Below are 24,024 nucleotides of genomic sequence, written 5' to 3' on the forward strand. Positions count from 1 at the left end.
CGGTAGGCTTCAGCAGGCCTTTGGAGAGGTGGTTATGTCAAGAGCTCAAGTTTTTCGTTGGCATAAAACGTTTAATGAAAGCAGAACGAATGTTGAAGATGAAGACCGCAGTGGATGACCATCAACCTCACGGACGGATGTCAACTTGGCCAGGGTGCGTGAACTCGTACGATCTGATCGAAGGTCATCCGTGAAAATGATTGCAGAAGAACTGAACATCAATCGAGAAGCGGCTCGTCTAATAATAACTGAAGATCTTGGTATGAGAAAGATTTGTGCAAAAATGGACCCCAAAAATGTCACACCACAACAGCGAGAAACACAGAAAAATGTGGCATCCGATCTGTTACAGCAAACGGAAATCAATCCAGAATTGTTGAGGCGCGTTATCACTGGTGATGAAAGTTTTTTTTTTTTTCAGTACGATCCAGAGACAAAACGCCAAATATCGCAATGGTGCTCAAAGGGATCACCCAGACCAAAAAAAAGCTCGCATGTCACAGTCAAAAGTGAAATGCATGCTTGTGTGCTTCTTTGATTCCAAGGGAATTGTTCATAAAGAGTGGGTGCCTCCTGGATAAACAGTTAACCAATATTACTAGAAAGAATGTTTATAAGACTTCGTAAAAGAGTTCTTCGTGTCCGTACCAACATTGGTGATAATTAGATTCTGCATCACGATAATGCGCCATCCAATGCTGCTCTGTCAGTACAGCAATTTTTAATCGCAAAACAAATTTCAGTACTATCACAGCCACCTTATTCCCCAGATATCGCTCCGTGCGACTTTTTTCTATTTCCAAGAGTAAAAACGGCGGTCAAGGAACACCATTTTCAAACAACACAAAATGTCCAAAAAGCTGTGAGAGGGTGTTGGAGGATATTACAGACGTTGAGTTCCAGAAATGTTACCGTCAATGGCAGAAGCGCTGGAAAAAGTGTGTGCAATCAGAAGGGAACTACTTTCAAGCAGACAACACTAAACTTGACTAAAACGGTAAGCAACTTTTTTCACATCATTTCGAATGTGTCAAAAGAAAGGGTGAAATGTGTGTAAAAGTGGATGTCACGACCCTCCTATGTTACATTATTGTCGCACCTCGTATGTGTGATAGGGTAGGAGGACCACAATGTCCTTAGAGGACGGTAGAATTGTCGGGGGATGTCAGAAGTGTCAAAGAATGTCAGGAACGTCGTCCTGTAGCAGATAATATTGTTAACTGAAAAACGTGTGGGAGTCAATTTTCAAGGGAAGGGGCGGTTTCCTCTATGCCCTTTATGCCACCTCCCACGCCATTTTTGTGTCGATTCTGAGTGGAGGTATTTCTGAAATGTTTTCTTTGGCTACCAGTACGAAAATCACGTAATTTCATCGCTGGACGTCTCTGTTCTGACCTCCACCACAGAGGCATCAATAGAAGGGGTGAAATATGTATAAGAGGATATGTGACGACCTTAATCTACATGTACAGGAATCTCCGCAAGCGGATAATATTGTGTGGCAGAGAGTACTTATGTACCATTAACTGAATCCTTCAGTAGTGTTCCACTCGCTAATAGCGCGTGGGAAGAAAGATTGTCGGTAAGCCTCTGTATTATCTGTAATTTCTTCTGAAATCCCACACAAAGGTCGCGTGTCGGGGCCATGTATCCACGGCGGGACTTCTGCCTCCGCCGTATGTGTGGGGAACTAATATGTCGTGATTGTCCCCGGAAAGTGCTCTGTCGAAATTTCAATGGTAAATCTTTTCGTGATGCACAACGCCACTGTTATAACGTCTGGCAATGGAGTTTGTTGAGCATCTCCGTTACGCTCTGGCGCCGGCTAAACGACCACGTGACGCAAAGCACCGCTCATAGTTGTATATTCTACGAATCCCAGACTGATGAACAATACTCTAGAATAGATCGAACAAGCGCCTTATGAACCACTTCCTACGTGAACGAGTTACTCTCCTTAAGATTATTTCTATTAATTTGAGTCTGGCCTCTGCTTTCGCCACAATTTGTTTTATCTGGTCATTCCACTTAAGGTCACTCTGGATAGTTACTCCTAGATATTTTACGGTAGGTACTGCTTCCAGTTGTTTATCATCAACAGTGTGGCTGTACAGTAGTGAATTTCTTTTTCCTATGGCTGAGCAATGTGTTACATGTATTTACATTCAGGGTCAACTGCCAGACTCTGCACCATTCATCAATCCGCTGGAGGCCTTTCTGCAAATCGTTATTATCTTCTGGCGTTGGTAATGTGTTGCGGACAACCGCATCATCTGCGAATAGCTTTAAATAGCATCAGATGCTGTCCACTAGCTCTTTTATATATATTTTAAACAGTAACTGTCCCATCACACTTCCATGTGGTACACGGAAATTACCTTTACATCTGTCGATTTTGTTCGTTTAAGAGCGACGTGTCTGTACAGAAGTCTTGAATCCAGTCGCAAATCTGCTCCGATACTCGATAAGCTCGTATTTTTTTCCTTAAACTGCAGTGTGGGATGGTGTCAAATGCCTTCCTGAAGTCAAGGAACACGGCATCAATCTGAGCCCTGTTGTCTACGGCGCTGTGGATCTCATGGAGGAACAGAGCGAGCTGAGTTTAGCAGGATCTCTGTTTGCGGAATCCATGTTGATTTTTATGGAGGATATTTTCATTCTCAAAAACCGTCATAATCGTTGAGCGTAAAACATGTTCCATAACTCTACAACAGACTGACGCCATCAATATAGGTCTATAAGTGTGTGCATCTCTCCAACAGCCCTTCATAAAAACGGGAAACAGCTACGTTTTCTTCCAGTCGCTAGGTGCTCTTCATTGCTCAAGCGATCAACGATAATGTACTGCTAGAAGGGGAGCAAATTCTTTCGTATAATATTTGTAGAATCTTATAGGTATCTGACCTGATCCCTACGCCTTTTCACTACTGAGCTATTGTAGTTTTTTTTTTCTGTTCCGCGACCGGTTATCTCAAAATCTGCCATTTAGGCGTTCTTACGGCGATTGGAAGGAGAGACAGCGTTATGATCTTCCTCGGGGAAACAATTTCAGAAGACCGAATTCAGTATTCTGGCCTTCTCTCTGTTATCTTCTGCCGCACGGAATGACCTTGTAGTTTGGTGCGTCACGTCAAGGATTACGAGGCCCCTCCCGCCGGAGGTTCGAGTCCTCCCTCGGGCATGGGTGTGTGTGTCGTTCTTAGCATAAGTTAGCATAAGTTAGTTTAAGTAGTGTGTAACTCTAGGGACCGATGGCCTCAGCAGTTTGGTCCCTTACAAAATCACACACTTTTGATCATTTTCTGTCTTCCGTTTCGGTGTCAGTATGGTCACTGAGTGAAAGAATAGATAATTTTGACGCAATTGTTGACTTTACATGCGGCCAAAATCTCTTAGAATTTTTACTCCGATCGGATGACAAAATTTTACTTTCAAAATTATTGAACGCTTCTTCTATTTCTCCTCTCAGCTTTTATTTGAAAGCTGGGATTTTACTTCAGTTGAATGCAAAACATTCTCTTTGTTTACGTAGCAGTTTTCTAACGCAGTTGTTAAACCACGGTGGGTCTTTCCCGTCGCTTAATACCTTACTCGCAATTGTGCATATTGCACTATACCTTTGAATTTTTTCCATGTGTTCTTCACATCTTCGTCCTCATTATCGAATATTTGATGGAAACAGCACATTAAAATTTGTATCCTGTCACGCTTGCTAAGCAGAACTATCTTCCTACCAGTCTCATTCTTCGTAAGACCCGTTGTCATAGATGCTGTCGCAGCCTTACAATCACTGACACCCCAACACAGGTAACTGATTCGGTAAGTTGAGGTCTGTTTGTTGCCAGGAGGTGTTCAAGGCCCTATTCTCACGAGTTGCTTCTCTACTTATCTGTCCAAAGTAGTTGTCGGACAATACGTCCAGAACAATGTCACACGAATCTCTATCTCTGTCACCAGTTTTGATACCATGATACTCCCTGTCTATACTTGGCAAGTTGAAGTCGCCCCCTATTACAATGGCATGATCGGGAAGATTATTAACGATATTCGGCAGGTTCTGTTTGACGCGCACTAACACTAGAGCTCCTAACCCAGGTGGTCTACAAAGGTATCCGATTACCATTTTTGACCGGTCTTTGATAGTTAACTTCACCCAGATTAATTCACAGTCGGATAACCTTGCTAGATCTTGTCGAATTCTTTACTGCAATAAACACGCGGCCACCATTGGCGACTAACTGATGCTTTCGTTAAATTTTCCAATCTGAACTTAGGATTTAGTTGTCATTAACGTCCGATTTCAACTATCTCTCTTTTCCTCATGCTATCTGTGCTTTATAACCTTCAGTAAGCGATACTAATTCTAGGACCTTTCCTTGGATGCTGCTGCGATTTACTAAAACCACATTAATCATTTCTATCTCTGATCTACGAGGACGAACATTCTCTGAGGACATTGTGTCTAATTTATGAGGCAGATCGTCATTGATCCCAGGGGAGGGTTTCTCTGAGCTAAATAATCTCCATGTGCTGGGCACACGTAGTGCTCCGCGACTCTAGTAGCCCTTTCCTGCGTGTAGAGCACGCTACAGTTTTGCACCCAATAGCGGAGGTCGAGAAATTCACATCCGATACGTTCTCATCATGTGACGCGTACACGGTGCATTAGGCAGAACTGTGCTGAAATTTGGTCTCAATGCTCATCATTAACACATCTTACACTGCGGAGCCCGTATGGTGGCGTTGCAACGCTTTTACACCATTACAGGGGAACCTTCGAGCTGAATTTCAAAGTTATGTTTTGCAATTCAAAATGTGTACGCAAGTCCAAGTATACAAGAAAAGCATGGAATTGAATTTTGCTGATTTCTGCAGCTGGTTCGTCAATTACGTTGCATGTTCACTTCAGTGAGCTAACCAACAATGGGCACATGATATGTCTGTCTTTTGCCGTTCCTTGGTGTTATATACCTAATATATAAGACTTCTACAAACAATGACGATACACTCAGCGTGCATCCTGGAAAAGAGTGTAATGCTAATCTCCCATAAAAGACATGTAGAGAGAAATTTCAGAAAGGGAGAAACGTTGCTTCTCAGGGAAAAGACTTTCAGTGTCGCTTGTGTAACGTCTGTTATATATTAAAAATGTATCACAAATGGGAACAACTAGCTGTGAATACAGAATACCGTGAGATATTATTGTTTAGGAAGAGCAATTAAAAATTTGAAGGAGTGCTGATGTCACAGTCATTCTGTCAGCGACACCAAAGGAATCTGAAGATAACTTGAATGGAATTAATAATATCACGGAATTTTGTAAGATGATTTTCAAAACAAATAAAACAATGATATAGGAATGCAGTCGAAGTAAATCAGGTGACTCTGTGGTTTTAGATCAGAACAAGAGACATTAAAAGCCACCGAAGAGTTTGATATTTGGGCAGTAAAATAACTGACAATGCCCGAAGAACATGAGATACAAACTACAGACTGGACGTAGCAAGAAATAAAGAGAATTTCGTTAACATTGTACGTAAATGAATATGTTAGGATGTCTTCTCTGAAAATGCTTGTCTGGAGTATGAAATGTGGGCAGTGAATTCTACAGGGAAAAATATAAGCTTTTGGAACGTATGTTACGAAAAAATGCTGAAGATTAGATGTATAGACCGGTCCATTACGTGATAAAGAAGTATGTAAAATAGCGGAAAGTTAAATTTATGCACGACTAAAAGAAGAGAGCGGGGGATAGGATACATCTCGAGGCGTCAAGGAATTCTCGAATACATATTGCTATAGTGAAGCGAATTGTGAGGCGTAAAAATTACAGAGAGTTTTCAAGGCTTTACTACAGTAATAAGTTCAAGTGAAAATGGATTGCGCCGGCCGAAGTGGCCTAGCGGTTCTAGGCGCTACAGTCTGGAACCGAGCGACTGCTACGGTCGCAGATCCGAATCCTGCCTCGGGCATGGATGTGTGTGATGTCCTTAGGTTAGTTAGGTTTAAGTAGTTCTAAGTTCTAGGGGACTGATGACCTCAGAAGTTAAGTCCCATAGTGCTCAGAGCCATTTGAAACATTTTTGAAAATGGGTTGCAGTCGTTATACAGACTTGCACTAGTATGGAGAACTGCATAAGACCAGTGTTCGAAATGAAGACCGAAGACCTAGATATCTCAGGCTAGCTCAAAGATTTGAATCCCACTCCAGAACGCAAATTTAATTTCTAACAGATTTTATGATTTCAGATTAATTAAGTAATTTCAAGTAATAGGTTAAACTGTGAAGGGATCTGTAATTGCGAAGACTTCCGTAAGTGAGCACTTTGCAAACGTGTAAATGATATGTGACACAATCACGGTCTCCAATACAGCTGACAAAATAAATTCACGTAGAAGACTTTTCCAGCTGGTCGTCGATGAGGCAACAAAACTAGTTAGGACGTTGCTCTGCTGCTGTTAAGGTTACACTGCCTTCCAAATACCAGCATTCTGGAAACCACTCGGTGATTTGGCGGTCCGTAAACATGCGTACAGCCAATATGAATCTGTGGTAGTTCGATGAATACCGATGGCATCCCCTCGTACGATGAGTGGAACGCAGAGGCAAGACGAGGTACCAGGTCTCGACCAATATTTGTCCTCTGGAAGTTACAGCCGGGAAGAACGCCTTAGCGGCAGACAGGGAGAGCAATCGATGTAATACCCAGTAGGCGTGACCCCGGCTTCTGAAATCCCACACAAAGGTCGCGTGTCGGGGGCCATGTATCCACGGCGGGACTTCTGGTGTTGTATCGCTTTACAGACCCAGACAAAGCAGGGACTCATTTACTTCCAGCATTGCGTGGCGGGGCAACTTCTGAAAGCCGGCCACAGACCCAAATGGAGATTCACTGCCTCCGCCGTTGTGCTCGGGAAATGTCGACGTGAATGCCGTGCCGAAAGCGTATGTCAACAATGTAATAGAAGTTTGCGGATTTATTTTAACTGAGACATGGCCGGCACTCCAAACTCTTCACTCCGATACAACAGGATACGTTCCTTAGCTTACTACCACGGTTGGGATGTGGAATAAATTTTCTGACCGGTCAAATCATCTCTCCTTTCTACTTTACATATTTCATTCAGTGCTTAAATGAGCGATGGGATTTCGGCCTTTGGCCGAGCTTTCTTTATAGGAATATTAGCGAATTTGGGGCTGGGGCAAGCATACTCCCAGTTAGGAACATTTCGGAAGCGATTTTCATATCTGACATTTACTGTACAACCAAGCCATATCCTCACGAGTTTGGATGTGGGGAGTTTTTCCCAATTTGTCATATTTGGGAAGTGATTTCCATTCCTGGCATTTTCCATACAACAGCGCCAGATCCTAGAGAGTTGGGGGTGTATGTGGAGGGGTTTTTCCTAACTAGGAATATTTCGTAAGCGATTTCCATTTTTGGTTCAAAAATGGCTCTGAGCACTATGGGACTTTCTGAGCTCAACAGTCCCCTAGAACTTAGAGCTACTTAAACCTAACTAACCTAAGGACATCACACACACCCATGCCGAAGGCAGGATTGGAACCCGCGACCGTAGAGGTCGCGCGGTTCCAGACTGTAGCGCCTAGAACCGCTCGGCCACCCCGGCCGGCTTCCATTCTTGGTATTTCTCATGCAGTAGAGTCTTCTACCGCAAGGGAGCAAGGGAGAGGATGTCGTTATGTGTCGAGGGAGAGGATGTCGTTATTGGTAGCCTCATTCTACATCACAAATGCTCACATGGGTTAATATAGGTCTTTATTTACATGAAAATTTACTTAACTTGAATAGAGTAATGTGTTTTGGTGCAAGGTCTTCAGTAATTGGCCTCTTGAAGACAATAACTGTAATCTTGCTATTACAAACCTTTAGCCTCACTGCTGATATCGCTGTAGTCACTAAACAGGTCGGTATTGCACTCTGAGTCCACTCTGGGGATATACTGGCAGACGCCAACTGGCGGAGTGAGTCAGTGAGTGAGTGTGGCCTCCGGTCAGCGGCGGCAGCCTAAATACTTGCTGTCGAGGGGGCGTTGGTGGCGTGTTGCTTGTCCGTGTGTCTCTGACCACCCTCGTGATAGGCGCGCTTCATTCAGCGCCTCCTTATCGATCTTCACCCTTCGTCTAACGGGACTGGTGTGCTGGCGACAGCTTACGCCAGCACATATACAATACATAAAACCATGCACCTGTGTTACGAGGGTTAGAGCTTAAGTAGTGGCAACTATTTATTAATAGCACATACAAAATATATACGTGTTTCAGAGTTTTAATGACCTTCAAGCATACCAGCATTGGGTATAACCCGTTGCCAGCGATGTGAAAGTCGTAGGATACTCTTAGCAGTGCCAGTTGTGTTGACAGTTCGAGCGGCGCGGTCTATTGCCTGTCGAATTTGTAGCATTTCTGAAGCGAATGCCATGAAGTGTTTCCTTTAGTTTAGAAATCGAGTTGAACTTACGAGGGCTTAAGTCAAGGGAGTGCAGTAGGTGGTATAACACTTAGCAGCCCCATCAGTCAAACAAATCAGCAACAGCTTGCACTGTGGCACTGTGACTGCTTGAGCATTGTCCTGCAAAATGGGTCTGGTCCTGCAGAAAGTGTCATCACGTCTGCCTCTATGCTGTTTTATTTTGGACGTCCGACTCTTCGTTGTCCGGTGGGCTTACTCATGGCGACTCTAGGCAGACACTCTTGCTGCGTTCTTTCTAAATGATTACACCAGTTTACCTTATAGTTTTTAATTTTGTTTTCCAAGTCAAAAATACGTTGCTCTTGTCTTATTTCTATGTTACGTATTTGTCCATCAGTGTGGAACTTTTCAGTGCTCTGAGAAATTTCATATCAGTTGACGCAATTTTCCTTCTGCCTTTCTTCATGAGTAGCCTCTTCTCGCTTCCATATAATACTACCGGGATAGCTATTGCTTCATAAAGCGTCAGTTTACTTTCCTTTCTGCTTTCAAATTTCAGAATTCTGTGAATTGTTCCACAGATAGGTTTCAATTTAAAAGTTTTACTTGTATGTCGCTATTTATTGTTTTAGTTCCTTCACATCCAAGATAATCAAAAATGGATACCGCACCTGTTTCTTCCCTACTTATCTCAGTTTTGGATCATATCATCTTTTTCCCAAATGCCATTACTTTGGATTTATGTGGAGATATTATTAGTCCATACTCTCATATTCCTATGCGATATTTCTTTGGATCCATAGACCGCGCGATAGGAACATCGCATCCATCTAAAATAATGCTTGAACTATACTGCGGCGAGAACATTATACTACAGCTGAAAAATTGTTTCCATCTCCTCAACATAAATATAAAAAGTGTTTGAGAGAAACAGCAACCTTCTCTGACGTCTTTATTTGTTTTTACTGGCGCTGTCAGATGCTTCCCCACGTCAATGAACACTGTATTTTAAAATAAACATAAACAGTGTCGACCGATAACCCTCGTAGATCGGCACCAGGAGAGTGGAAAGCCTGTGGTATATTATTGGAGCGACAGGTTGGTACATTTTCCTGCTCAACGTACTGATCTTCATGTAGGGGTATTACAGAAATGTAGGGGTAGTAAGTTCGGCCTTATCGTAGTGAACTAGTTAACAACCCATACATTTCATGGTGCTCGCAGGCTTTCTAGCCAGAAAACTCCAGAGTCCTCAGATATAGTTGATGTAAAAATAGAACTGATTTCAAACTTTGTTTGCTTTAATTCTGTACTGTCATGCTGTCACCAATCCAGCTGAAATATATGAGGGGTTACAGGCGTGTTATACGAATTATTTATGCACTAACTTTGAGAACATGTTATAGAGCCTCTTCTAGTAATAAACCTTTCTTTCAAACTAACCGTCTATTTCACAGAATAAGTACTAAGAATTAAGAAACCGTTCATAAATATTTAAAATCTATCACTTTTATGCCGAAAAGTGTCCCTTATTAAGGAATACACATGTACAATTACTCAAAAGTAGCCTTGGAAAGTTTAGCTATTAATAAAGTACAGTTTGGAGACGCCTGAAGGTCGTATCCTCCCCATTAATACAGGGTGTTTCAAAAATAATATACGTATTACATAGTATTATGTTGTCAACACTATGGATCGCTGAGCCATGACCCTTCTACTGCAGGAACGAATACATTGCCTAGTTAATAGTCATTACTGCTAGATGTCGGTTATCTTCTGTTTTGCGTGGTTATCATCACATGTTGCAAAATGGCTACGCCGCTACAGGAATTATTTTGTGTTCTCGAATTTGCGAAATGTGATTCCGTGATTACAGTTCAAAGACGTTTCAAGTTTAGACATCTAACTGATCCTTCGAATGGATGGAACATTCACAGATGATATCAACGGTTTGTACACGTAGGATATGTTTGGAAGGAAAGAGCCATGGCCACACCCGTGTATCCCATGAAAAAGTCACACGATTTCAAACAGCTTTCCAACTTAGTCATACAGAATCAACTCATGGGGTTATGTTAAGAACATATTTATGCACCAACACTGCAAGGGAACCTAGAAGAGCTGAAGAACCGTATCTGTACTTCCATTATGTTAGTGACGATGGACTTGCTTAGGCGAGTATGGGAGGAATTCGAATATCGTGTCAAAGGTGAAGGATACATTATCATCTGAAATCTAAAATTGAAAGATTTGTAAATATGTGTCACAGGTTTCGTAGCTATATGCCTCAATTTAAACTTGAAAAGTTCGTAAAGATGTGTTCGTAGCGATACGTGTTACAGTTTATCAAATACATGCGTTCTAAATATGCATATTACTTTTTAAAAACCTGTAGGCATAAATTACATAATAGAACTAGTTTGACAAGTACAAGTATACAGGGTGATGTTTCGAATTTACGGAAAATACCGAAAGAATGGTATCTGTGTCTTCTGCCTTATTTGGGCTCAAGTATTACAAAGCTCCGTCGAACTCTTTAATATTGGACATCTTATGTTGTATGCATTGTCATGCATTTCATCTCATACCTTATTAACAGACAGTTCACTCTCTTGGTAAAGGCCCTCATGCACTGCTTCGACTTATCCGCTCTCGCTTCTTTGTTTGTACTTGTGATTACATCAGGTAAAATAAGACCGTAACTTCAGAATATTTTTGATACATTGAAGCTTGAGTTCAAGGGGTAGTCATACTGTACTACTTATCAACTGAAAAAGTAAAACTGAGTAATTATTTTTTGACTATTTTCAGTGAATTGGTAAGGTAGAGATGGACTGTGCCATTTGTTTAGGCTACTGCAGAGACGTGCTGCGATAATGTAGCGTGGCAGTTTGAGTATGTGCCATTACACCAGACATGATAACTGTAAACAAACAAAAAATTAATTACAATGAAATGAACACCCTTAGCTGCTTACAGGTGTTGACATACGTCAACGGGGACAGATGAAAATGTGTGCCCCGACCGGGACTCGAACCCGGGATCTCCTGCTTACATGGCAGACGCTCTATCCATTTTGTTCGTTGCATCTGCTCGGGGTGGACGTCGTAAGACATCCGTTTAAGTTCGTTGTTGATCGATTAACTCAGGGAGCTAACCCTCAGACCTAACACGCTGAGCTACCGTGCCGGCATCCATCTGAGCCACCGAAGGACACAGAGGATAGCGCGACTGCAGGGATTTATCTCTGGCACGCCTCCCGCGAAACCCACATTCGCAACGTATTGTCGCGCACTACATTCGCCGTGCCCCCGCCCATTATACTCATTATTCACGGTGCGTTGCCGATTCCCGTAAGAGTTCGGGCACTGTTTGTGCATTCGCACAGAAGAATCTTAGTATATATAAAAAATTAATCACCTTAATTCTGCTTTTCTCGGTGGTGTTTAAAACCTGATGAGTACCTCTCGTTGATGCGAAGCTCGCAAAGTCCTCGCATTAAGTTCCACGCGGCGTAACGCGGCCAGGATGTTTCGGTTTTACTGGCCTTGACGTAACGAAGCCGGCAGACTGTTGTGCCTGATAACACGCGGCCACAGACCTGATCAGCGCCACCCGGGCTGACCGCGCAATACAGCGCGCCGACCGCGCTGACAGATTAAAACGCCCGCCGCCGCACAGTAATCACCCAGCTGCGCCACCCCCTCCTCCTCCTCCTCCTCCTCCTACCCTGTACTCATCACTGGCTGTCCTCACCAGCTCGCGACGCAGGGGCACACCGACTGCCCATCGCCTCTGTGACGGCGGTAGTCACGCATTTCTGAGCGAACGGCCGGAGCGTAGTCCGCAAAAATTTGATCGTGATCTCTGGCTATCAATGTCTGTCCGTATCCATTGCTCCCATCGCATATTATTGGTATGCTGTCGGTGTGGGCTATTAAATACGTACCCTGCAGGGCACTGTACTGTAACAGCCTGGGTTGCGACCTCTACTGCAGTCGGGATGACGGTGTGCGATGGAGCAGGTCATTTGGCAATCTGGGCGCTAATAACACAACATTAACTCAACGAGAACCACTATACTCTCCTTTGTGTTAGCGTGCAAGCCGGCAGCGGTACAGCTTCATGGCCTCGAAAGTTGCTGATGCTGTCTCACCGATCTGATTCATATTAACAGGGTGTGTGGGGCACGAGCAGGACCTCAACACAGGTGAACAACCGCTTCCGAGAAAATCGAGTTTGATAATTTTGGGCATGCTTATATACTTGGTATGATGGTCACTAGTATTCAAGCAGTCCGCAGCTGACAGAGTAAGCGGTTAGTTTCATAATCGCCAAGTGTGTGGCTCGAATCTCGCTGCCGGTATTTTTCATTCCCCGAAATTGTAGCAAAAGATATACGTGTTACACGAAGAAATTGTGCGATGACCGAGGCCCGTTTCTGAACGTAAACCCAGGTTCTTTTGCGACAGACAGACTGAAAAACCCATACGCAGTGCAATGCAACATGTATTATAGTAGTATGTACTACTTAGCACCTTGGCAATGCTATCTGCGGTACAATAGAGCGTGCTAACTAGCACCCAGGAAATGCGACATTTACTACAGTAATATGGAATGCATAGCACCGAGACAATGCCACATACATTATTGTACTGGACATTGTCTAGCACTTAACGAATACAACACACATTACATTAACGTTGGCTGCCTGCCACGTAGGCAATGCGACATACATTACCGCAATGTGTGCAACCTAGCTCCAGGTGGTACTTGCAGTAGTGTAGACTCCAAACCACCCACGAAAAGTGGCATTCATTACAGAAAATGGTAATGCCTAGCATCCAGGTAAATGTGGGCTTTCTAGCATCTAGGTAATGCGACATATATTACAACAATGTGTAGCACTTAATATTCAGGCAAGCACTGAGGCAATGTGACAAGCACTATAGTTATTTCGGTTGCCTAGTACCCAGCCAGTGCGACATATATTACACTCATGCGCACATCTTGCAGCCACAGTTCGTTAAGAATGTGTTTTCTGTGTTAATTATGAATTACGGGCTTTACAAAAGACTTTTTGGATGTTGTTTGCTTCTTCCAAATAAATAAACTTGCTTCAATTTCACGCTCCAGCGCTGTAAATAATTTCATGGCACGATACCGTGTTTAATGCAGGAAGAAGTAGAATCTCCATAACACCGTATTCTACACTAACGTGTGCTGTGAACATTTTCCCCATTTGTCAACTTTTATTACTTTACTGGTATAGTTCAACTGGTTTGTCTTAACTTCTTGACACTGTATCCAAAGGATAGTTTTAAATAATAGATAATTTCATTGTAAAGGGTGTTGAGATTTATGCTTCAAAGAAAGGCGTATGAATTAAGTCGTACCCTAGAATTGTACATTTGTATGTTTATTTGTCTTGTAGGGACTATACTGATGTTATTTTAGGCAAATTTATTTTTTTTAATTGTCATGATTTTTATATGGATGGACGATTTGTTATTTGCATGTGAACCGGCAGTAGTATTAGTTACGATCTGCTACCGGCATGTACTATCACCTCTAGTAATCACACAGGAGCATTTAATACGAAAACCATTCAGTGATTAGTGTCTCAATGAACAATGGATAAAAGTCATGCTTGAAACTATTATGGGAAAGAACAAATAAACAAATGCATTTGGGAATTAACTTGACTGAAACACATATCTATGACTAATGAAAGCAAGCGGGGGTGAACACTGCATGGTGAATTGATGGAATGTGAACGAAAAATTGTTTTTGCGTATTGCAAATGGATAAGAAAAGACTGCAGAAGCAACTTACAGGAACACAACATGCTAGAGCAACAAAAGATGTTGGAAAAGTGTGAAGTAATCCTTTGCTAGGCAAATAATTTCATATGTGTAATGTGTATGACGAAAGGGATGAAGAAAGGTGAAATATGATATATTTCCTAAGAGGTTTTAGAGTTTTGAATTTACATGTGTAAACCACTAAGCTTTGAATTAAAGATCCACTGATGCTCAACAGCTCATCCATATGGGTCACATAATGCGAATACTACAATGAATTTCACATAATTACTACAGTCTGACCATAAACAGAAGACGCATTCTATGGAAGAGTACACGAGATATTCATCTTTCAACTTTGTTGTTATTCGTAGTTTAAATGACGAATGGAATTTGTAATGTGGAAAAAATTGAGATTTTGATTGTAACGCATGAGTTATTTCTTAGTAAATTATTTGAAAGTTGCCGTCATTTAACGAATGCTTCGTTCGCAAAATAATTCTTTTGGAATCACAATTTATTACGAGTAGTTACTAACCGATTAGATTTCTTTTAGACTTTGCAATCTGCTTTTTTCCTAGTTACTGCTTTGCGCCAGTTGCATTGATCGTGCTGTTGAAATACTTTAAGAAGTTTCCATTATTCACTTTGTTGCTTTTTTAGTATGACTAATAGTGCATGAATATTGTCACGTCATCGTGAGAGCAGTGTAAAGGAGCAGCTAATGCAAGCCACCACTTACATCCGCTCCTTTTTTGTACAACACCAAATTGTCATCAGTCCGCCCTGTTATTATAGTTCCTGTAGCCAGTTTCCATGTACTTAACGAATGGTATCATGGAACAACCAGACCCTGTTCTAATGAATGCTGATTCATAGGAAACTACTAGCAATAGAGTGGCGAGTTTCGAATCACGTATTAAGAGTACATCAAGTTTAAGAAAACTTGCTTCATGTTAAATACATAACTGTAGTAGTAGCAGCATTTGTACTTGCATATGCATCTATTGTACATTTTGTCACGTGGTTGGTAATGTTAAATATTTATGTACCTGTAGTGCCCACACGCCATTCCCAGTGATAATTGATCACAGTTACAGCAAAGAATTGTTGCGGAAACAAGTATCTGGAAGGCACTTCGTAGAATACTGGACAGATTAGTGGATCTTCGGCTACAACACCCAGACATAGTTAACTTGGCATGGGAAGGGGCAGTGTGAAGGAAAAATAGTGGAGGTAGATTAAGACTGTAATATTCAAAAGAGGGCTGCGGTAGTTGTATGGAGATGTAAACTTTAGTAACAAGTTGGAAGACATGGAGAATAGGACCAGATCAATGTAAGGATTAATTTAAATAAAAGCAAAGAGTATGCACTGCCCTACACCAACAAACATTATAGTGATCAAGTTTGGTAAGCCCCATGGTACAAAACAATTTGCGTCTCGCCACCATTACGACCGAAATAAGAAAACAGTCGAGTGCCCATTGTATTAATGAGAATTATCAGCATCTTTTTGTACTTGTTATTGCTCTGGAATATTATCAGATGGACTACGATAGGAGCACTTAAGTGTATAGTGTCAGCTGGTGATAATCGGTTTAGTGGCGGCGTTGATGTTGTAAGACGCATTCGGCATTGCATACGTTGTCGGCGTTCTCCGGTGGTGGCTGTTGTAGCTTTTTCTGGACCGAGCCTAACTGCAATTTCGCTGACGGTCATTCACACGCACGAGTGAACCCTTCCAAGACGTTTCTGTGGACAGTGTGGCAAATACAAGAGTAGCAGCTAAGCTTCTCTCATAAGGCCTCGCACGATAACGTTCCACTCTGGAAGATTCTGTCTCATAGCGTCCTGCCAAGTTTAGTCTGTCCAGATTTCTGATTGCCCGGCCGGCCGAAGTGGCCGTGCGGTTAAAGGCGCTGCAGTCTGGAACCGCAAGACCGCTACGGTCGCAGGTTCGAATCCTGCCTCGGGCATGGATGTTTGTGATGTCCTTAGGTTAGTTAGGTTTAACTAGTTCTAAGTTCTAGGGGACTAATGACCTCAGCAGTTGAGTCCCATAGTGCTCAGAGCCATTTGAACCATTGTTTGTCTGATTGCCCAACGTACGTTCTTTGTCTCGACTGTCGAATTATACAACGGCAATTCTCGTAGCTGCTGCGTTTCGCCCTCTTCATTCACACTAAAGGACACACACTTACATTGAAGGTTCACCTTTGGAAGCTCCTATTTAGTTGGTTTCAGCTTCTCCAGTAACTGGCGAAGCCCTGCGCTTAATCACACAGCTCATTTGTTAGATTTATTAGAGAAGGGCCTTTTACTATTGAGTACATGTCTGTTATTTGAAGACGGACGGAAGGTGGGCTGAGAGTCTACCAATACCATCATGCCATCTGTTCAGACAATGGTCCTTGGCGGCATTCTGTAAAGAAGTCCCCTGTCTGCAGTTCCGTGCAGGAAGTAGCTATATCTTGTCTAGACCTTAATGAGTTACGCACTAGCAACGTACCACAGGTGTAAGTGAAGAACTACAGGAGAACTGAAGTACATGTGTGTATGAAGCTATTGCCTAATTCTCAGCAGCGCACATCAGTAGCAGCAGGAGAATGGAGAAATCACTATTGTATTCACCAGATGCGTACCGGTGCTGCGTACTAGGCTTCACTTAGTGTAATACTACAGAAATACTAGAAGTGATTCTTTTGTTTCCAGAGTTCTATGTTTTCCAAAGCATTACATGTACAAATGTGATTGATGCATAAACAGAGCAGCACTGTGTTCACCAGCTAGCGTTACAAAACGTTACAAAACGGCGACAAAGCGAGAAAAGAGTTTGTGTGTGTTGGACTATGCGTCATACTCATATGTTACAAGAATTAAATGTGCGTTCAGAAAGCATTATGGAAACGAACAGCCTTGTAAACACAATACTGTGTGTTGTTATTGACCATTTAAGGGACACACGTTGTCTCTGTAAGCAGAAGAGGGTTGACCAAGCGTGTCAGATGCGGCCGTGGAGAGGGTGAGGGAAAGTTTCGTGCACAATCCAAAGACATGAATGGTACGTGCAAGCCCAGAATGTGGGACAGCGCAGGTAACTGTGCGTAATATTTTGCGACGGCGGCTACTTTTCAAACTGCACCGTGTGCAGCTCGTGCAACAATTACAATTCGAAGATTAGGCCGTGCGGCTTCAATTTTGCATTACAGTGCAAGAAGCACTTGAGAATGGACATTTCGTCTCCAAGGTGATATTCAATGACCAACGCATTCGGGAGGACGACGGTTCAATCCCGCGTCCGGCCATCCTGATTTAGGTTTTCCGTGATTTCCCTAAATCGCTTCAGGCAAATGCCGGGATGGTTCCTTTGAAAGGGCACGGCCGATTTCCTTCCCCATCCTTCCCTCCCCCGAGCTTGCGCTCCGTCTCTAATGACCTCGTTGTCGACGGGACGTTAAACACTAATATCCTCCTCCTCCTTCAATGACCAACCAACCTTAGATTTACGAGGAAAAGTTAATCGCCACAATGAGTGCGTGTAGGGCGCTGAAAAAAAATTCTATCGGATGAAGGAGATTCGCCGAATGTTAATATTTTTTGTGCAGTGTCACAGACGAAGATGCATGGCCCGTTTCCTTTCTGTGAGAAAATTGTGACGCATACATCTTACCTTGATATCTTACAGTCGTGTTTGTCTCCGCAACTGACAGCTGATTCCGATGACATCGTCTTCCAAAAAGACGGGGAAACTTCTCATTGGAGGATCGATATTCATCGCTAGCTAAACGCCGAACTTCCGCATCGCAGTGGCGAAGATGATGTGCAACTGACCTTGGCCCCCAGGTCACTTGACCTACTGTCTTGTGATTTTTCCTTCTTGAATAGAGTAAGGAGCATGTTCATGTACCCCCACTGCCGAGAATGCTGGAAAAGTTCAGATAATACATCAGCGCTGCTGTGAAGACCTGTGACAGGATCTTGCTACATAAGGTATGGAGTGAACTCGAGTAGCACTTGGACGTGTGTCATATGATCAGAGGGCCATTAACAGAAAGTCTGCAGAGTTCTAAATGCAAACTTGATGAGCTCACAATTTTATTCGTGCATCTGTCACATCTGTACATGAAATATTTTGGTAAATATACAGATCGTCTAGGGTATAAGTGCAGACATTTTTCTTAGTCACTGAGGGCAGTGTAGTGTACAACATTACATTAGTATTTATTTTATTTTCAGACTAATACGAGGTTGAGTCAAATGAAAACCTTAAATTTATAATAACAAATCGAATTCCTTGCCGTTATCCTGTAAGTTGGTAAGCGTGCTACAAACAGCGTGCAGAATGGCCTGTAGGTGGCAGCATAGTGCAGATGCACACATACTGCCGCAGTATCAGTATAAAGATGGCCGTCCCACTTGCGACATGCACCAGGGACGACGAACAGCGTTCTATTATTCGGTTTTTGCGTAGTGAAAGTGTGAAACCTATTGAAATTCATCGACGAATGAAGGTTCAGTAGGGTGATGCATGTTTGTCACAGCAGCAAGTTTACGAATGGAGTAGGAAGTTCGCAAATGGTGTGACTTCAGTGGAAGATGCTCCTCCTCCAGGTCGGGCTCAACGAGTTGTGACTCCACAGAACATTGCAGTAGTTGAACTCATAGTGAAGTAAAACTGCCGAGTGACACTGAATGACATTGGAGCATGTTTACAGATTAGTCATGGGTCAGCACACCACATTGTGCATGATGTGCTCCAGTTTCACAAAGTGTCTGCAAGATGGGTGCCACGGCAGCTGACTCCTGATATGACAGAACGACGTGTTGATGCTTGTGAAGAACATCTTCGGCGCTTTGAACGAGAAGGTGATGGCTTCCTTGAAAGAATCGTTACTGGGGACGAAACCTGGGTTCACTTCCACCAACCGGAAACGAAGGAATGGCGCCATTCCTCATCACCAAAACCAAAGAAGTTTCGAACAGAACCATCTGCAGGGATGGTTATGCTGAATCCCTTATGGGACGAGAAAGGCGTCATTTTGGAGCATTACATGCCCAGAGGGACCACTGTCACAAGGTCTGTGTACGACCTCCTCAAAAATCATCTGCGGCCTGCAATCAAATCAAAGTGACGTGGATTGCAGTCAGCAGGAGTCCTTTAGCAACATGACAATGCAAGGCCCCACACTGTCCGTACTACAGTTGCAACAATCGCAGACCTGCATTTTGATGTCTTCCTCATCCACCATACTCACCAGACCTTGCCCCAGGTGATTTCCATATGTTTGGACCACTCAAAGAGGTACGCCACGCGGTGCGTGAGTGGTTGCGCGGACTAGCAAAATAATTTTTTTCTAAAGGAATTTATGCACTTTATAAGCGCTAGAGGACTTGCATTGAGCGTGGGGGAGATTACGTTAAAAACTGATACAGCTTTGTACCACTTCTGCACAATAAATCATATTTTTAAAAAAATTTAATGTTTTCATTTGACTCACCCTCGTAATTATAGCTATTAGAAGTTGCATGTTTTTAGTTTTTTTACTTAGTATTTTCCAAGTACATGGGACAAGTGAAAGCCATTAATGCGTGGGTAGCAGGTCAGGTTCTGAAGTGTGGACACATGGACGTAAAATGCTTAGTCTATGTTGACAGGTGTAGTCCCGTTAAAAATGCTGTTACCACTGTGGCAGCAGGTCAGGTGTTGAAGTGTGGACACATGGACGCAAAATGCTTAGTCTATGTTGACAGGTGTAGTCGCGTTAGAAATGCTGTTACCACTGTGCTAAAAATATCAGGAAGTGTCTATGGGAAGACCCTTAGACCACAAAAAGTAATAAATAACACCATTAATTGGTTACATATTTAGGTACCAATAATCACAATGTCTTGCACGTATATCCATAACAGCCTGTTGAGCCTAGAAACCAAATGGATCATTTATAGCAGACCTGTATTTTCCTACTGATTACTGTGTATTTTTTCTTCTGTTTGTTTCTGGAGCCGTCCGTGTGGAACCGGCTAACGGGCAGCAAAGTAGATGTTGGCTGACTAACCAGAGTGCGGCATGTTGAGCGACTAACGCATGCAGGCAGTGGAGGCGGAGCAGAGTGTTCTGACCGTGGCTCTTCTTGTCTGTTCCGCAGGCCCCCCTACAACCACAACCGATAGCCCGCCTGAGGAGCAATCCTCCTCCGTCGCGGAAGAGCTCTTTGTCACGCCCGAGCCTGGTAAGCGACCGTGCCGCCTGCTCCGCCACAGGTCCGAGGGCCGGGCCACATGTGCTTCACTAACACCTGCTTTCTGCCCAACACGAGCACGTGTGAATGTTACCTACCTGTTTAGGTCTCTCTGCCAAACAATCTCCCCTCCAAGTGGATTCCATACACGCTACTCGTTCTGGCAGATCAGAACCTAATGAAGATGCATCGTAACACTTTAAAGGTACCCTTTGAGGGAAGTACCTTTTTGTTTTAAATAAATACTTTATTTTATCGAGTAGTTAATGTCGCCACATTGATCTTTATTGAGATATATCTCACAAAATAATGTTTTGCTTACATCACGTCATGATCCACACAGCAGTATAGTGCAGCAGTAGTACGTACGTACACATCGTAGCTGTGAAATACTATATACAGAATGTTTTGCCCTCATCTGCTGCATTTGGACTCTTATTAGGGACGTTACTGATAATATCGGAAGCTTCATGAAACTGTCTGCAGATGATGTAGTTGTCTGTAAGAAGGAAGCAATGACAGAATACTGTAGTGATCTGAAGGAAGATCTGTAAAAGATACAGGGATGTTGCAGGGATTGGCAGTTGACTCTGAACGTAAAGAAATGTAACATACTGCTCATATACAGGGTATAATGGCTGTTAATGCAGGTATTTCTGTTGGTGACCGAGGGCGATGTACTGAACAGCATTACATCAATATTTACTTCATTTGGAGACTAATAATTATAGCTAATGTTTTTACGTTGGGTAGTACCTCAAGGTACATGTAGTAAGAACAAGCCGTTGGTGCTTATTTGCCCTCAAGCACCGGTCAGATGTTAAAGTTGGGACACGCATACGTACAACCATTAGTCTATGCTGACATCCGTCGCCCACTTAGTGTTGCAGTTAAGACTGTGCAGAAAAAAATCAGGTAGTGGCACTCAGCACTATGGGACTTAACTTCTGAGGTCATCAGTCCCCTAGAACTTAGAACTACTTAAACCTAACTAACCTAAGGACATCACACACATCCATGCCCGTGGCAGCATTCGAACCTGCGACGGTAGCGGTCGCGCGGTTCCAGGCTGTAGCGCCTAGAACCGCTCGGCCACTCCGGCCGGCCAAATTAGGTAGAAAATTGTGTTGCATGTTACTGGAAATGCTGTTCGACTCAGAGAAAAGCAACAAACACACTGATATGTGTACATATTAAGGTACCACATGTAAAAATATCTGCACTTATAACACCCTGTATACGAGAAGTAATCCACTACTGCATAATTATGCTATTGACGACAAATTGCTGCAAAGAGTAACTACTGTAAAAACGTAGGGAGCGGCCTAGAGTGGAATGACCACGTAGAACAAAAAGTAGGAAAAGCAGATGCCATACAGAGATTCACAGGACGAATCCGATGTAAATGTAAAAAAATGGTTCAAATCGCTCTGAGTACTATGGGACTTAACATCTGTGGTCATTAGTCCCCTAGAACTTAGAACTACTTAAACCTAACTAACCTAAGGACATCACACACATCCATGCCCGAGGCAGGATTCGAACCTGCGACCGTAGCAGTCGCGCGGTTCCGGACTGAGCGCCTAGAACCGCTAGACCACCGCTGCCGGCATGTAAATGTAAATCATCCTAAAAACGAAGTGAGTTATGAAACAGTTTTTTGACCGAATATTGTGTCTTGCTCAGCAGTCTGAAACCCTCACCAGGTTGCATTAATAGAAGAGACAGGCAAGATCCAACGAAGAGTGGCACGTTTCCTCACAGGATCGTTTAGCTGGCGCGAAAGTCAGTGGCAGACGCTACAAGAGAGGTGTTGTGAATCATAGAGAGGTTTACTATTGAAAGTACTGAGAGAGTACTTTCATTGAAGACTCAGGCAACACACTGCATACTTCCACATACGTCCCGCGAAATGACTACAACGAGAGAGTTCGAAAAGTTAGATTTAATTTGGAGGATTGTCGAAAGTCATTTTTCCCACACGACACTTGCGGATGGAACAGAGAGGGAACCACGTAGCGGTATCATTACACACTCCGCTGCATATCGTAACGTGATTTGCGGATTGTAGATGTATATGTAATTACTTTTTCTATCGACATTGCCGTGCGGATATTGAGGTGGTGTAAGTGTAATTTTTTCGTATGATGTATTTTAATAATCCCAATGAGGCGAAATCACCTAATCGTCAATAATGAAATAAAGTGTTTATTTCAAATAAAAACAGATTCATGCACGAAAATGCATTCCTTCAAGACATTTATGTACTTGGGAAGTGGCTTATTGAAAGTTAGGTTTGAAATAAAGCCATGCCCACTAATATTTTCCACTAACAGCACTTAACTACATAGTACTTACTATAAGGCTTTGCACATGTATAATTGTACAGGTCATTGTTCGGACAATTCCTTTCCCTTTACAGATTTGTAAATTAACGTAACGTATTCTGTGCTTCTATCAGCATTTTTGTAATCTAAAGAGCAGCATATTTTCTGTGAAAATAGCGATTACCGTGGAGGATACCTCAGTTAGTAAGAACTTTGTTAGTGGACTATCCTAAAAGCCGTGGATTACAGTGCATCCAGGATATAAAATAATGTGATGAAATCCTAGAAATTTTGAATAAATGAAGGAGAAGTTGTGTATATCGGAAGAGTGCAAGGCACTGAAAGTCATAGAATGTATGTATAATGGAAGTATAAACAGAAATATTGTAATGCTCCATCACAAAATGCAATCACAATAAGAAGTGAACAGTCCCGTGGAAGATCCATTATTACTTCCTTCTTCCGTTTCAAGTGTGCCGCAATTTAAGAACGTTGTCACACCAGACGCGTTCCGCATTTTCTTTTAAATGAAACAAAACGCGTTTCATGGAAAACGCTCTTAAATTTCAGTTTGCTTAAGACACAAGAAGTAAATAATAAGTGGTTTGTAATAGCTTCCAAACATGTTATCTACTGATTGATTCACAGGATCAGGAAATCAATTTGGGATGCACAATTAAATATTAGATACTGAGTAATTAATTGGATAACTGCCCTTGAGTACAGGAAGAGGTTTTAAAAATTATAGCTAAAGCTGACCTCAACATGAAAATAGCTTTGCTTGCCACACAGCATTTGATAGAAATTGTCGTGTTTAATTTGTGTGTTTCCGATGTTCGAACTAACCCAGTCACTTATGAGGGGAATTTTAAATGAATTACGAACGGAAATACACGTTGGTATTTCTCACACATGAAAGTAATAATTTCCAGACGTGGAAGAACTGATAAATGAGATAAAAAAATCTTGGGATCAATTGATGAGTCAGTTCCCAACCTTTGGACTTCGTGTCTGATCCTTAACCATTTAGTTACCAACCACTCAGTTTAAGATACAGCCATGATAAGGTGCGCTAATTGCAACAACAGAAGTCAAAGACAGTATCACAGGAAGTTATTATCAAGATTATTGCACATGAGATTTTTACTAGAAAAGGAGAAGCCACCTGGCATGTGAACTGGATATAACACTATAGTCCAACTACAAACCTTGGGGAA

The 24,024-nt window shown here is 42.5% G+C and overlaps 1 protein-coding gene across 4 annotated transcripts in view; it reads left to right on the top strand.

The window, feature by feature from the left end:
• Positions 1-24,024, top strand: part of LOC126262332 (hemicentin-1-like) — a 1,226,997-nt gene that overhangs the window by 813,230 nt on the left and 389,743 nt on the right. For 3 of the 4 annotated variants that reach the window (XM_049958886.1, XM_049958888.1, XM_049958887.1), the window contains exon 5: positions 20,388-20,471. The exons of the other annotated variant lie outside the window; for it this stretch is intronic. In XM_049958886.1, the coding sequence (XP_049814843.1) occupies positions 20,388-20,471 (84 nt within the window). The remainder of the gene's footprint in view (positions 1-20,387; positions 20,472-24,024) is intronic. 4 annotated transcript variants of the gene reach the window in all.

This window comes from Schistocerca nitens, chromosome 6 (assembly GCF_023898315.1).
Source record: "Schistocerca nitens isolate TAMUIC-IGC-003100 chromosome 6, iqSchNite1.1, whole genome shotgun sequence".
Taxonomy (NCBI): Eukaryota; Metazoa; Arthropoda; class Insecta; order Orthoptera; family Acrididae; genus Schistocerca; species Schistocerca nitens.